Source organism: Pseudophryne corroboree, chromosome 2 (genome assembly GCF_028390025.1).
Source record: "Pseudophryne corroboree isolate aPseCor3 chromosome 2, aPseCor3.hap2, whole genome shotgun sequence".
NCBI lineage: Eukaryota > Metazoa > Chordata > Amphibia > Anura > Myobatrachidae > Pseudophryne > Pseudophryne corroboree.
In genome coordinates this window covers 832,447,146-832,463,798 of record NC_086445.1, presented here as the reverse complement: position 1 = coordinate 832,463,798, position 16,653 = coordinate 832,447,146, and the positions used below count along the sequence as shown (strand labels likewise).

Below are 16,653 nucleotides of genomic sequence, written 5' to 3'. Positions count from 1 at the left end.
GATGGCAATCATAAATTAAGAGAAAAGTCCAGGAGCAGAGCATTCTGTCCCTCCTGGAGAGGGTCATGTTGGGAGGTATGACCTAGAGTCCCTGTCGACCTAGAAACAATGTCGACATACTTACAGGCGACCAATAGTTGTCAATCTAGACAGTGTCGACCTGAGTATTGTCGACCTAGAGTCTGGATACCGTCCCCAACAGTGGAACTAATATGACTATATTGCGAATCCAGTCCTGCAAAAAGGTTCCACTAAGGATATGGACAATGGTGTTCTATGTTCAAACTTACTAAATTCACCATTATTTTATTCCTGGGCTCCTATCAAAACAGCAGTTCAGTACAGGTATTGGCAGTATTGATTCATGTTTGCAAACAAAGAACAAGAAACATGTAACTTTGTGTCTGGAACAAACCATGTTGTCATGCATGGGGAACAAATACATTTATACTGTTTCTATGCAGTGTAAATACTGGCTGCTTTTGCATGTAGCCCACAAATGTTAGACAGCTTTATTTTTACACTGCAATTTAGATTTCAGGTTGAACACCCCCCACCCATCTAACTCTCTGCACATATGACATCTGCCCCACCTGTAGTGCAACATGGTATTGTCCAGTTGTTTGCTTTTTTAATTTATTTACAAATGTTAATTAGGCCCTTAAGTGCTAGAGAAGATGCCCTCAGCAAATTCACCATCTGCCAAAATTCCCTTTTATGATATATTTATATATTTATATTAATATCTATTTAAAATGGTTTTTCTTCTTTCATTTATTAAGTAAATGTGATTTATAATAGACTATAAACTGTGTTGTTTGATTTCCTCCATTCGTCAATATAACAGGTTGTTATTCAGCACAGATCTTTCATGTGTTTTTCATTCTTGAGCACTTTTTCCTCTCACAATATTTAGTGAATCCCAAACACCAGATTTGCTTTCTACATTAATTTGCTTGCTATGTGCATAAAATTATGATTATCTATGTTACATTTTCTCTGCTATTACCATTCCATTCATTAAGGCATACCTAAGGCCCATATAGACGGGCCGATGTGGGGGAGATGTGTGCTGAGCGAACCGCTCAGCACACATCTCTCCCCCTGCTCAGCACAGCGCGATGTGTGCTGAGCGTGCGGGGGGAGACGGAGGGGCTGCTCATTTAGCCCAGCGGGTTAAGTGAGCAACCCGCTAGATTGGCCTGCATGCAGGCTAATCTAGCACCAGCGATAGCGATGTGCGGGGCTGCGCATTGCTATCGCTGTAGGGGGTACTCACGGAGCGATAATGCTTAAATTCTAAGCAATCTAGTCAGATTGCTTAGAATATCGCTCTGTGAGTACCCCCCTTTTAGACCCACTTAGACAAGCAGCATGTCCTGGTATTCAGGGGTGTATCTAGGGGTCTGAGCGCCCCTTGCAAAGTAAGGAACTGGTGCTCCTCCCCTCCCCCACCCAAGGACACAGAGCGGAGAGTTACAGATAGGCTGAGGTCAGGGACACTGAGAGGGAATTATGGGGAGGATGCGGTCAGGGACACTGAGAGGTAATTTCAGGAGTGTATGGGCAGGGTCACTGTGGGGGCAGTTATAGGGATGGTGCGGGCAGGAACACTGAGGGGTAATTACAAGAAGGATGCAGACAGGGACACCGAGGGGATATATGCACACATACATACAGTTAAAAAACCCTCTCTAGGGGGTATATTTACTAAGATCCCGATTTTGACCGAGATGCCGTCTTTTCTTCAAAGTGTCATCTCGGGAATCCATTCGTATTTTTTTGGAAGTCAAAGTAAAAAAAACGAATAAATACACCATCGGTCAAAACGCGGCTGTTTAAGTATGAATCTCGGTCATTTACTAAGAAGTGCAAAGCAACAAAAAAAAAAAACACTGCCGTGAAAAATTACAACTCGTAAAAAAGTGCTAAAAAAAACCAGACCTGCTTTTTTGAGCCGTGATTGGATAGGCATGCACGGATCCATGAGATCCGTGCATGTTTATCAGTGGGAAGGGGTGGGAAAGTGTTAATTTTCACAAAAAAAATTGCGTGGGGCCCCCCCTCCTAAGCATAACCAGCCTCGGGCTCTTTGAGCCGGTCCTGGTTGCAGAAATATGGGGGGAAAAAATGGCAGGGGTTCCCCCATATTTAAGCAACCAGCATCGGGCTCTGCGCCTGGTCCTGGTTCCAAAAATACGGGGGACAAAAAGCGTAGGGGTCCCCCGTATTTTTAAAACCAGCACCGGGCTCCACTAGCTGGACAGATAATGCCACAGCCGGGGGTCACTTTTATACAGTGCCCTGCGGCCGTGGCATCAAATATCCAACTAGTCACCCCTGGCCGGGGTACCCTGGGGGAGTGGGGACCCCTTCAATCAAGGGGTCCCCCCCCAGCCACCCAAGGGCCAGGGGTGAAGCCCGAGGCTGTCCCCCCATCCAATGGGCTGCGGATGGGGGGCTGATAGCCTTTTTGTAAAAGTCTAAGATATTGTTTTTAGTAGCAGTACTACAAGGCCCAGCAAGCCTCCCCCGCATGCTGGTACTTGGAGAACCACAAGTACCAGCATGCGGCGGAAAAACGGGCCCGCTGGTACCTGTAGTACTACTACTAAAAAAATACCCAAAAAAAGACAATACACACACACCTTGACAGTAAAGTTTTATTACATCCATCCACACAAACATACATATATACTTACCTATGTCCCCACGCAGGTCGGTCCTCTTCTCCTGTAGAATCCATGGGGTACCTGTTGAATAAATTATACTCACCAAATCCAGTGTAGATGTCTCCTCGGATAATCCATTTGTAATCCAGGTACTTGATAAAAATAAAAAAACGGAGACCCGATCCACGCACTGAAAGGGGACCCATGTTTTCACATGGGTCCCCTTTCCCCGAATGCCAGAAACCCACTCTGACTTCTGTCTAGGTGGGTTTCTTCAGCCAATCAGGGAGCGCCACGTTGTGGCACCCTCCTGATCGGCTGTGTGCTCCTGTACTGACTGACAGGCAGCACGCGGCAGTGTTACAATGTAGCGCCTATGCGCTCCATTGTAACCAATGGTGGGAACTTTCTGCTCAGCGGTTGACCGAAAGTAACCTCACCGCTGAGCAGAAAGTTCCCACCATTGGTTACAATGGAGCGCATAGGCGCTACATTGTAACACTGCCGTGTGCCGCCTGTCATTCAGTACAGGAGCACACAGCCGATCAGGAGGGTGCCACAACGTGGCGCTCCCTGATTGGCTGAAGAAACCCACTTAGAAGTCATAGTGGGTTTCTGGCATTCGGGGAAAGGGGACCCATGTGAAAACATGGGTCCCCTTTCAGTGCGTGGATCGGGTCTCCGTTTTTTTATTTTTCTCAAGTACCTGGATTACAAATGGATTATCCGAGGAGACATCTACACTGGATTTGGTGAGTATAATTTATTCAACAGGTACCCCATGGATTCTACAGGAGAAGAGGACCGACCTGCGTGGGGACATAGGTAAGTATGTATGTATGTTTGTGTGGATGGATGTAATAAAACTTTACTGTCAAGGTGTGTGTGTATTGTCTTTTTTTGGGTATTTTTTTTAGTAGTAGTACTACAGGTACCAGTGGGCCCGATTTTCCGCCGCATGCTGGTACTTGTGGTTCTCTAAGTACCAGCATGTGGGGGAGGCTTGCTGGGCCTTGTAGTACTGCTACTAAAAACAATATCTTACACTTTTACAAAAAGGCTATCAGCCCCCCATCCGCAGCCCATTGGATGGGGGGGACAGCCTCGGGCTTCACCCCTGGCCCTTGGGTGGCTGGGGGGGGGGGACCCCTTGATTGAAGGGGTCCCCACTCCCCCAGGGTACCCCGGCCAGGGGTGACTAGTTGGATATTTGATGCCACGGCCGCAGGGCACTGTATAAAAGTGACCCCCGGCTGTGGCATTATCTGTCCAGCTAGTGGAGCCCGGTGCTGGTTTTAAAAATACGGGGGACCCCTACGCTTTTTGTCCCCCGTATTTTTGGAACCAGGACCAGGCGCAGAGCCCGATGCTGGTTGCTTAAATATGGGGGAACCCCTGTCATTTTTTTCCCCATATTTCTGCAACCAGGATCGGCTCAAAGAGCCCGAGGCTGGTTATGCTTAGAAAGGGGAACCCCACGCAATTTTTTTTAAAGTTTTACAGTGATTATTTAAAAAAAAAAAAAAATTAACCCCTGCACGGATCTCACAGATCCGGCCGAAATTCATTTTGAAACAGTCGGCAGTGTTTTGCTAATCACTGCCATAAAAAACGGAAAAAAAAACACGAATGACATCGACATCGGAACAAAAGAAAATGTAGAATACGACAGCTTAGTAAATTAGTCGTAATCAATTCAAAAAGTTGCAATTTTACACTTTCGATGTCATTCGTGATTGAACTTTGACCTCAAACGGAAAATTACGAATGTTAGTAAATATACCCCGCGGTGTGATGGCACTACATGTCCCAGCAAATCCAGTTGACAAGGTGTGCTGGGACTTGTAGTCTCAACACAGCTGGACAGGCAGTCACTGGTCTAGGTACCTCTCCATACAGAGCTCTTTGTTAACCTGTGATCCAGACTGACAGGATAGACCAGGCAGTGCAGCTACGGTACAGCAGAAAATGTACAGGTATGCTCATGCTGTACTGATTGTAGGTGCTGGTGTTTGGTGACAGACCGCGTGAGACCAATGAGAAGGGGAGCGGATGAGGAAGAGAAAGTGCCTCGCCCCTCTCCATACCTGGAAGTGCCCCGCTCCCCGGCTATATTCACCATCATTGTGACTGTAGTCACAGAGAGTGTCAGAGTGCAATACGCTTCTGAGAGTCCGGCAGTGGATGAGCACTGCTAAAGGATGTACTCAATGAGAACTATTATGTCATTCTACCCCACTGGCGCGGGTGTCACGGCTGGGCGATTGCCCCCCCCCCCTCCCCTTGGCCCGCTCCCCTGGCAAGTGCCATGCTCGCCAATAGGAGGATACACCCCTGCACTGATACCTTGATAACATATTTTGTTATACATACTGATACAACTTATTCATGAACTACTGTACATTGCATCAGTGCTCTAACCAATCAGAATGCTCAGTTGGTTAGTAGTGGACAGACCTCCTGAGCTTTTACTCATAGTTCTTTGTGAAGCAAGTGAAGTGTTTTCTATCATTTAACACAGTCCTGATTCTGTCGCAATTGGCCAATGGTATCGGGACTGCGCTTACGCCAAGACCACAGTTTTCATGTGCTGCATGTTGCTGTTACCCCGGTCCCAGTGCGTTATACACTGCTGCGGGTATTTTGTGGGGTGATGAGGCGCAGCTTAAAAAACGGAGGTGTGTCACAGTCATGAGATGCAGATTCACTGGCATAGGCAGCTGGTGATTCTGAGGAACCTTCAGGTTGGCACAGATGTCTGGGCACTGGCCGCGATGGTGATCTGATGCTGCATCTTCGGTACATCTGAGATGACGTCACTGGCATTGGCATAGATTCTTCTAATGGTGCCTTAGAGTGGTTAAAGGTGTACTTCATCTAGTCAGCCTGTGGAAAGATTAATATGGTACCTTAGATCAGTTGACATTATTTTATCAATAGAAACAACTTGTGTAGATCCTATTTGCGCTTATATTTAGGTGTCAGCCCTTGGTTACACAGAAAAACCTTCACCGTGGTTTTTTAAAGAACCATACATACACAATAGGTGAAACCAAGTGGCGCCCCCTTATCACACCAGAAATAAAAACAAATGGCTTACACAATAGATGTGAGCAGGATGAATTCCTGCTCCAAGACACTTAGTGAGACAATCTGTGTCAACAGGGAGGATTCCTGCCCCCAAATCACTTAGTGAACTAAAAGAAAAAATACAAAACACAACACATAGTGCATCCCATTTGGACAAAGGGGGTGTGGATTTGCTTATTGGTGCCACTCACAAATTGTAGTAGATAAAATTGCATGTAGTACAATGAAGTTTTCAGTTAACTTTGTTCCATGGATGCTGTTCCCATAGAAGCTTGAAAAAGAAAATAATAATAGTGCAATACCGTCTGTGTATTTAGTTCAAATATATTTTAATACACAACGCACTTACAAACAAGGATATAAAAACAGCATTTAAAGGAAGATATCCAGAGAGCCACAATGAGCAGTGTGGAGATATAATCACCAAAAGTCCCGGTAACTGACGGTGTCCCAGAGACTGCTGAGTAGTTCCTTAGTATCCTCCGTCAAAGCTGTGTAAAAACGTCCCCCAGGCTTGAGCGCTTTCGGACGAATTGTCCTTCTTCAGAAGCATGAGGGATAATCCGGACGCCATAGCACCAGGCCCGCCCCAAGCTCACCTCCATGCCATACCACTTGATCTTCCCAGTAGGCCATGAAGAGATTTGCATAGCTAGGGGCGAACCTGGTGCCCATAGCAGTCCCCACTCGCTGAAGGTAATAATTACCATTGAAAACAAAATAATTATTTTTCAATATAAATCTAATGCCATCTATAATGAATGACTTTAAATCAGCCGAGTAATCAGAAAATGCGAGGAAATAAGATACTGCCTCTACACCTTTGTCTTCTTCTATGATTGTATATAACGTGGAGACGTCAGAACTGACAAGTGTGTAACCTTCTTTCCATTCTAACCCATCTAAAACAGTTAAAAGATGACCTGTGTCCTTCAAATAGGACTTAGTTTGTCTCACCAAGGGTTGTAGGTAAAAATCAATTATCATTGAGAGATTTGAAGTAACACTATTAGTCCCAGATACTATTGGCCTACCAGGAGGATGGACCGGGTCCTTGTGGACCTTGGGTAGGCAATAGATGGTGGGAATAGTAGGATGTGTGATGTTGATAAATTCAAATTCCTCTTTAGTCAAGACACCTTTGGACAATGCTTCTGTAGTCCACTGGCGTAAAGCTTCACTAATTTTTGAAGTTGGGTCTGACTTTATTTTTTGATAAGTATTCCCATCTCCTAGTTGACGGTCTATCTCAGCTACATAATCGACCTTGTCCATCAGAACAAGGCCTCCCCCCTTATCAGCTGGTTTTATGATTATGCTTTCATCCTTTCTTAGGGTTTTTAGAGCTGACCATTCTTTTTTGGTGAGATTGCATTTTTTGCGTTTTTTGCGTAGTGTCTGCTCTACATCATCTAAGACTAATTTGTTAAAGCAGTCTAAAAAGCTGCCTTTAGCAAATGCAGGATAAAATGAAGATTTGGGTTTGAATTTGGGAGTGGAGGATACTTCCATGTTTCCCATAGTTTCTCCATTTTTTGCGAAAAACCTTTTCAATGTCAATTTTCGTATAAATTTCTGCAAATCGACATAGAAATCAAAAGGATCCAATTGGCTAGTAGGAGAAAATTTGAGACCTCTCATTAATACTTTTTCTTCTTCCTTGGTAAGAATTTTCTTACTTAGATTGAAAATCTTGGTCAAATCTGTGTTGGTCTTATTGACCTTTTCTTTATTTGTACATGGTTTCTTTTTTATTTTACCCCCTCTTTTTCCCCTTTTCCTTTTCTTTATTTTGTTTTTTGGGGTTTCTGAAGAGGTAACTAATATTAGACCATCCTCCATTGGGGCGGGTCTCTGTCTAAAAAATGATTTCTATATCGATATTGTTCCCTCTGGTCCCATCTCCTAAAAGGAGTGTGTGGCCTATTATAATGATCCTCATCTCTATTTTTAAAAGGAGATCCTTCTCTCCTCATATTATCTTTCCTAAAATCTCTCCTCCTATTACCAAAATTGTTATGTGTATCTTTTCGCCATGATCTATTTGTGTTGGATAGTTTTCTCCCTTTATATCTAACTTCCTGCCATTCATTTTGTCTAGCAGGTATTCGATTTCCAGGATTAGTCTTTTTGAATCTATCCAATCTGGGACTTCGTTTGACAGGGCTATTAATTTGATTAGTTGCCAAGGGAGTCTCAGATTGATTTTTATCCCTGAGATACTTCTTTTTCTTTCTTTCCCTAATTTCCCTTGTTTCCTTATTTAATTTACGTATGATTTCTATCTCAGCTTCTTTTACATCTTCAAGATCTAACGCAGGTTCTAATGTAGTATGTAGTCCAGAGATCTCATTATTCAGAATTTGTAATTCTTTTTTCCTCTCTTTTAATATAAGATCTATTAATCTAAATGAACAATTGTCTAAAATAGAATCCCATTCCTGCTTGAAATCTTCGCTTTTAACATTAAAGGTGGGATTTTTAATTATTTTTAAACCTTTAGGTATCAATTTGTCTATTTGATACTTTTCAAGTGTGTTGATCTCCCACCATAGGCGATTCTCTTTAATTAGAGCTACATCCAAATTGTATAAGAGTGAGGATAAATCCTCATTTTGTACATTAGTGTTTGTACCATCATTAGAAAATAATTCATCAAAAATTCCTCTTCTATTTTCCCTGAATGTGAACATATTAGCAGCAAAAAATGGATCAGGTGAAAAAAGATTACAATAGAAACAACTTGTGTAGATCCTATTTGCGCTTATATTTAGGTGTCAGCCCTTGGTTACACAGAAAAACCTTCACCGTGGTTTTTTAAAGAACCATACATACACAATAGGTGAAACCAAGTGGCGCCCCCTTATCACACCAGAAATAAAAACAAATGGCTTACACAATAGATGTGAGCAGGATGAATTCCTGCTCCAAGACACTTAGTGAGACAATCTGTGTCAACAGGGAGGATTCCTGCCCCCAAATCACTTAGTGAACTAAAAGAAAAAAAAAAAAAAAATTTTTTTTATCATATTGGAATATGTCCCTCATTCCTTTTTAATCCACTCTAAGAATCTCTCCTTTTTATCCATATCTATTTTATAGATTTTTTCATATATTTATTCATTTTTCTTGTATTGTATTCGTATTAAACTTTAAGAATTGTAATTTGCACTTTTCCATTTTCCGAGATCCAACTTGTGAATACAATGACGTTTAATACACTGAACGGGTGCTTGGAACGCATACTAATCTGACTTTGACACGCAAATGTCACTTCCGGGAACGTCATTTCCGGGACTGCGAAATGAAACGCAAACGTCACTTCCGGTGACGCGTATGTGACCACCGGACGGCGATCAGAGATCAGAACAGCTGCACATAATCAGTGATATTTAGTGTGCTATTTAAAGCTTGGAATCCGGATTATCCCTCATGCTTCTGAAGAAGGACAATTCGTCCGAAAGCGCTCAAGCCTGGGGGACGTTTTTACACAGCTTTGACGGAGGATACTAAGGAACTACTCAGCAGTCTCTGGGACACCGTCAGTTACCGGGACTTTTGGTGATTATATCTCCACACTGCTCATTGTGGCTCTCTGGATATCTTCCTTTAAATGCTGTTTTTATATCCTTGTTTGTAAGTGCGTTGTGTATTAAAATATATTTGAACTAAATACACAGAAGGTATTGCACTATTATTATTTTCTTTTTCAAGCTTCTATGGGAACAGCATCCATGGAACAAAGTTAACTGAAAACTTCATTGTACTACATGCAATTTTATCTACTACAATTTGTGAGTGGCACCAATAAGCAAATCCACACACCCTTTGTCCAAATGGGATGCACTATGTGTTGTGTTTTGTATTTTTTCTTTTAGTTCACTAAGTGATTTGGGGGCAGGAATCCTCCCTGTTGACACAGATTGTCTCACTAAGTGTCTTGGAGCAGGAATTCATCCTGCTCACATCTATTGTGTAAGCCATTTGTTTTTATTTCTGGTGTGATAAGGGGGCGCCACTTGGTTTCACCTATTGTGTATGTATGATTATTTTATCAATATTACAACGATTCATATTTTGGTTAATCTTAATATTCAAGTAAATGGAATAATTGTCATGTAATATGTATTTTATTGTAACATGTTTTCTACTTACAGAGTGTTGTGAAGCTGATGCGTGGGGTCTTACACTGCATGATAAGACAGGTAATGAGCCACTCTTTTCCTATGCTTAACATGAAACTTTGGGAAATAATATTATTTTACAAACTGTATTCAAATAAAATACTGTAGTATATTCCTGCAAATAGCTTATTCTTTATGTTTTTCTGACTTGAGGTTAAACTACTGTATGTAATATTCTTTACTGTCCTATATGCTTATTAGGACAGGGTAATGTGTGAAAATTAGAGATGTGCACTTGAAATTTTTCGGGTTTTGTGTTTTGGTTTTGGGTTCGGATCCGCGGCCGTGTTTTGGGTTCGAACGCGTTTTGGCAAAACCTCACCGAATTTTTTTTGTCGGATTCGGTTGTGTTTTGGATTCGGGTGTTTTTTTCAAAAAACACTAAAAAACAGCTTTAATCATAGAATTTGGGGGTCATTTTGATCCCAAAGTATTATTAACCTCAAAAACCATAATTTCCACTCATTTTCAGTCTATTCTGAACACCTCACACCTCACAATATTATTTTTAGTCCTAAAATTTGCACCGAGGTCGCTGGATGACTAAGCTAAGCGACCCTAGTGGCCGACACAAACACCTGGCCCATCTAGGAGTGGCACTGCAGTGTCACGCAGGATGGCCCTTCCAAAAAACACTCCCCAAACAGCACATGACGCAAAGAAAAAAAGAGGCGCAATGAGGTAGCTGTGTGAGTAAGCTAAGCGACCCTAGTGGCCGACACAAACACCTGGCCCATCCAAGAGTGGCACTGCAGTGTCACGCAGGATGGCCCTTCCAAAAAACACTCCCCAAACAGCACATGACGCAAAGAAAAAAAGAGGCGCAATGAGGTAGCTGTGTGAGTAAGCTAAGCGACCCTAGTGGCCGACACAAACACCTGGCCCATCTAGGAGTGGCACTGCAGTGTCACGCATGATGGCCCTTCCAAAAAACACTCCCCAAACAGCACATGACGCAAAGAAAAAAAGAGGCGCAATGAGGTAGCTGTGTGAGTAAGATAAGCGACCCTAGTGGCCGACACAAACACCTGGCCCATCTAGGAGTGGCACTGCAGTGTCACGCAGGATGGCCCTTCCAAAAAACACTCCCCAAACAGCACATGACGCAAAGAAAAAAAGAGGCGCAATGAGGTAGCTGTATGAGTAAGCTAAGCGACCCTAGTGGCCGACACAAACACCTGGGCCATCTAGGAGTGGCACTGCAGTGTCACGCAGGATGGCCCTTCCAAAAAACACTCCCCAAACAGCACATGACGCAAAGAAAAAAAGAGGCGCAATGAGGTAGCTGTGTGAGTAAGATAAGCGACCCTAGTGGCCGACACAAACACCTGGCCCATCTAGGAGTGGCACTGCAGTGTCACGCAGGATGGCCCTTCCAAAAAACACTCCCCAAACAGCACATGACGCAAAGAAAAAAAGAGGCGCAATGAGGTAGCTGTGTGAGTAAGATAAGGGACCCTAGTGGCCGACACAAACACCTGGCCCATCTAGGAGTGGCACTGCAGTGTCACGCAGGATGGCCCTTCCAAAAAACACTCCCCAAACAGCACATGACGCAAAGAAAAAAAGAGGCGCAATGAGGTAGCTGTGTGAGTAAGCTAAGCAACCCTAGTGGCCGACACAAACACCTGGCCCATCTAGGAGTGGCACTGCAGTGTCACGCAGGATGGCCCTTCCAAAAAACACTCCCCAAACAGCACATGACGCAAAGAAAAAAAGAGGCGCAATGAGGTAGCTGTGTGAGTAAGATAAGCGACCCTAGTGGCCGACACAAACACCTGGCCCATCTAGGAGTGGCACTGCAGTGTCACGCAGGATGGCCCTTCAAAAAAATACTCCCCAAACAGCACATGACGCAAAGAAAAATGAAAGAAAAAAGAGGTGCAAGATGGAATTGTCCTTGGGCCCTCCCACCCACCCTTATGTTGTATAAACAGGACATGCACACTGTAACCAACCCATCATTTCAGTGACAGGGTCTGCCACACGACTGTGACTGAAATGACGGGTTGGTTTGGACCCCCACCAAAAAAGAAGCAATTAATCTCTCCTTGCACAAACTGGCTCTACAGAGGCAAGATATCCACCTCATCATCATCCTCCGATATATCACCGTGTACATCGCCCTCCTCACAGATTATCAATTCGTCCCCACTGGAATCCACCATATCAGCTCCCTGTGTACTTTGTGGAGGCAATTGCTGCTGGTCAATGTCTCCACGGAGGAATTGATTATAATTCATTTTAATGAACATCATCTTCTCCACATTTTCTGGAAGTAACCTCGTACGCCGATTGCTGACAAGGTGAGCGGCGGCACTAAACACTCTTTCGGAGTACACACTTGTGGGAGGGCAACTTAGGTAGAATAAAGCCAGTTTGTGCAAGGGCCTCCAAATTGCCTCTTTTTCCTGCCAGTATAAGTACGGACTGTCTGACGTGCCTACTTGGATGCGGTCACTCATATAATCCTCCACCATTCTTTCAATGGGGAGAGAATCATATGCAGTGACAGTAGACGACATGTCCGTAATCGTTGTCAGGTCCTTCAGTCCGGACCAGATGTCAGCATCAGCAGTCGCTCCAGACTGCCCTGCATCACCGCCAGCGGGTGGGCTCGGAATTCTGAGCCTTTTCCTCGCACCCCCAGTTGCGGGAGAATGTGAAGGAGGAGATGTTGACAGGTCGCGTTCCGCTTGACTTGACAATTTTCTCACCAGCAGGTCTTTGAACCCCAGCAGACTTGTGTGTGCCGGAAAGAGAGATCCAAGGTAGGTTTTAAATCTAGGATCGAGCACGGTGGCCAAAATGTAGTGCTCTGATTTCAACAGATTGACCACCCGTGAATCCTTGTTAAGCGAATTAAGGGCTCCATCCACAAGTCCCACATGCCTAGCGGAATCGCTCTGTGTTAGCTCCTCCTTCAATGTCTCCAGCTTCTTCTGCAAAAGCCTGATGAGGGGAATGACCTGACTCGCACAACGTTGAAATCATTCTCCACTGCGCTTGAGACAGGTGCATTCCACCTCCTATATCGTGCTCAATTGTATAGGCTTGAATGGCCTTTTGCTGCTCCTCCAACCTCTGAAGCATATATAGGGTTGAATTCCACCTCGTTACCACTTCTTGCTTCAGATGATGGCGGGCAGGTTCAGGCGTTTTTGGTGGTGCTCCAGTCTTCTGTACGTGGTGTCTGTACGCCGAAAGTGTCCCGCAATTCTTCTGGCCACCGACAGCATCTCTTGCACGCCCCTCTCGTTTTTTAAAAAATTCTGCACCACCAAATTCAAGGTATGTGCAAAACATGGGACGTGCTGGAATTTGCCCATATTTAATGCACACACAATATTGCTGGCGTTGTCCGATGCCACAAATCCACAGGAGAGTCCAATTGGGGTAAGCCATTCCGCGATGATCTTCCTCAGTTGCCGTAAGAGGTTTTCAGCTGTGTGCGTATTCTGGAAACCGGTGATACAAAGCGTAGCCTGCCTAGGAAAGAGTTGGCGTTTGCGAGATGCTGCTACTGGTGCCGCCGCTGCTGTTCTTGCGGCGGGAGTCCATACATCTACCCAGTGGGCTGTCACAGTCATATAGTCCTGACCCTGCCCTGCTCCACTTGTCCACATGTCCGTGGTTAAGTGGACATTGGGTACAACTGCATTTTTTAGGACACTGGTGAGTCTTTTTCTGACGTCCGTGTACATTCTCGGTATCGCCTGCCTAGAGAAGTGGAACCTAGATGGTATTTGGTAACGGGGGCACACTACCTCAAGAAATTGTCTAGTTCCCTGTGAACTAACGGCTGATACCGGACGCACGTCTAACACCAACATAGTTGTCAAGGCCTCAGTTATCCGCTTTGCAACAGGATGACTGCTGTGATATTTCATCTTCCTCGCAAAGGACTGTTGGACAGTCAATTGCTTGGTGGAAGTAGTACAAGTGGGCTTACGACTTCCCCTCTGGGATGACCATCGACTCCAGCAGCAACAACAGCAGCGCCAGCAGCAGTAGGCGTTACACGCAAGGATGCATCGGAGGAATCCCAGGCAGGAGAGGACTCGTCAGAATTGCCAGTGACATGGCCTGCAGGACTATTGGCATTCCTGGGGAAGGAGGAAATTGACACTGAGGGAGTTGGTGGGGTGGTTTGCGTGAGCTTGGTTACAAGAGGAAGGGATTTACTGGTCAGTGGACTGCTTACGCTGTCGCCCAAAGTTTTTGAACTTGTCACTGACTTATTATGAATGCGCTGCAGGTGACGTATAAGGGAGGATGTTCCGAGGTGGTTAACGTCCTTACCCCTACTTATTACAGCTTGACAAAGGCAACACACGGCTTGACAAATGTTGTCCGCATTTCTGGTGAAATACTTCCACACCGAAGAGCTGATTTTTTTGGTATTTTGACCAGGCATGTCAATGGCCATATTCCTCCCACGGACAACAGGTGTCTCCCCGGGTGCCTGACTTAAACAAACCACCTCACCATCAGAATCCTCCTTGTCAATTTCCTCCCCAGCGCCAGCAACACCCATATCCTCCTCATCCTGGTGTACTTCAACACTGACATCTTCAATCTGACTATCAGGAACTGGACTGCGGGTGCTCCTTCCAGCACTTGCAGGGGGCGTGCAAATGGTGGAAGGCGCATGCTCTTCACGTCCAGTGTTGGGAAGGTCAGGCATCGCAACCGACACAATTGGACTCTCCTTGTGGATTTGGGATTTCGAAGAACCCACAGTTCTTTGCTGTGCTTTTGCCAGCTTGAGTCTTTTCATTTTTCTAGCGAGAGGCTGAGTGCTTCCATCCTCATGTGAAGCTGAACCACTAGCCATGAACATAGGCCAGGGCCTCAGCCGTTCCTTGCCACTCCGTGTGGTAAATGGCATATTGGCAAGTTTACGCTTCTCCTCCGACAATTTTATTTTAGATTTTTGAGTCCTTTTTTTACTGATATTTGGTGTTTTGGATTTTACATGCTCTGTACTATGACATTGGGCATCGGCCTTGGCAGACGACGTTGCTGGCATTTCATCGTCTCGGCCATGACTAGTGGCAGCAGCTTCAGCACGAGGTGGAAGTGGATCTTGATCTTTCCCTATTTTTGGAACCTCAACATTTTTGTTCTCCATATTTTAATAGGCACAACTAAAAGGCACCTCAGGTAAACAATGGAGATGGATGGATACTAGTATACTTATGGATGGACGAGCGACTGCCGACACAGAGGTAGCTACAGCCGTGGACTACCGTACTGTGTCTGCTGCTAATATAGACTGGATGATAATGAGATAAAAATAAAATATATATATATATCACACTAGTACTGCAGCCGGACAGGTATATATATATTATGTAATGACGGACCTGCTGGACACTGTCTGTCAGCACTGCAGACTCCTAAAGTAAGCTACTAGTATCAAGAAGATAGAAAAAAAAACCACGGGTAGGTGGTATACAATTATGGATGGACCAGCGACTGCCGACACAGAGGTAGCTACAGCCGTGGACTACCGTACTGTGTCTGCTGCTAATATAGACTGGATGATAATGAGATAAAAATAAAATATATATATATATCACACTAGTACTGCAGCCAGACAGGTATATATATATTATGTAATGACGGACCTGCTGGACACTGTCTGTCAGCACTGCAGACTCCTAAAGTAAGCTACTAGTATCAAGAAGATAGAGAAAAAAAACACGGGTAGGTGGTATACAATTATGGATGGACCAGCGACTGCCGACACAGAGGTAGCTACAGCCGTGGACTACCGTACTGTGTCTGCTGCTAATATAGACTGGATGATACTGAGATAAAAATAAAATATATATATATATATCACACTAGTACTGCAGCCGGACAGGTATATATATATTATGTAATGACGGACCTGCTGGACACTGTCTGTCAGCACTGCAGACTCCTAAAGTAAGCTACTAGTATCAAGAAGATAGAAAAAAAAAACACGGGTAGGTGGTATACAATTATGGATGGACCAGTGACTGCCGACACAGAGGTAGCTACAGCCGTGGACTACCGTACTGTGTCTGCTGCTAATATAGACTGGATGATAATGAGATAAAAATTATATATATATATATATCACACTAGTACTGCAGCCGGACAGGTATATATATATATTATGTAATGACGGACCTGCTGGACACTGTCTGTCAGCACTGCAGACTCCTAAAGTAAGCTACTAGTATCAAGAAGATAGAAAAAAAAAAAAACCATGGGTAGGTGGTATACAATTATGGATGGACCAGCGACTGCCGACACAGAGGTAGCTACAGCCGTGGACTACCGTACTGTGTCTGCTGCTAATATAGACTGGATGATAATGAGATAAAAATAAAAAATATATATATATCACACTAGTACTGCAGCCGGACAGGTATATATTATGTAATGACGGACCTGCTGGACACTGTCTGCAGAATGCGTTTATAAAAAAAAACACCACACGACGAGTGTTTAACTTTTTCAGGCAGACAATCACAATATACTGGTGGTCAGCAGACAATCACAATACTGGTGGTCAGTGGTCACTGGTCAGTCACACTGGCAGTGGCACTCTGGCAGCAAAAGTGTGCACTGTACTTAAAATATGTACTCCTGCTATAACTGCTCCCCAGTCTCCCCCACAATTAAGCTGTGTGAGCAGTGAGCACTCAGCACAGTCAGATAATGATATA

At 44.3% G+C, this 16,653-nt stretch overlaps 1 protein-coding gene across 3 annotated transcripts in view; it reads left to right on the top strand.

Moving 5' to 3' along the window:
• PHKA2 (phosphorylase kinase regulatory subunit alpha 2) overlaps window positions 1–16,653 on the top strand; it is a 212,000-nt gene that overhangs the window by 32,830 nt on the left and 162,517 nt on the right. For all 3 annotated transcript variants that reach the window (XM_063955725.1, XM_063955724.1, XM_063955723.1), the window contains exon 4: window positions 9,920–9,967. In XM_063955725.1, the coding sequence (XP_063811795.1) occupies window positions 9,920–9,967 (48 nt within the window). The remainder of the gene's footprint in view (window positions 1–9,919; window positions 9,968–16,653) is intronic.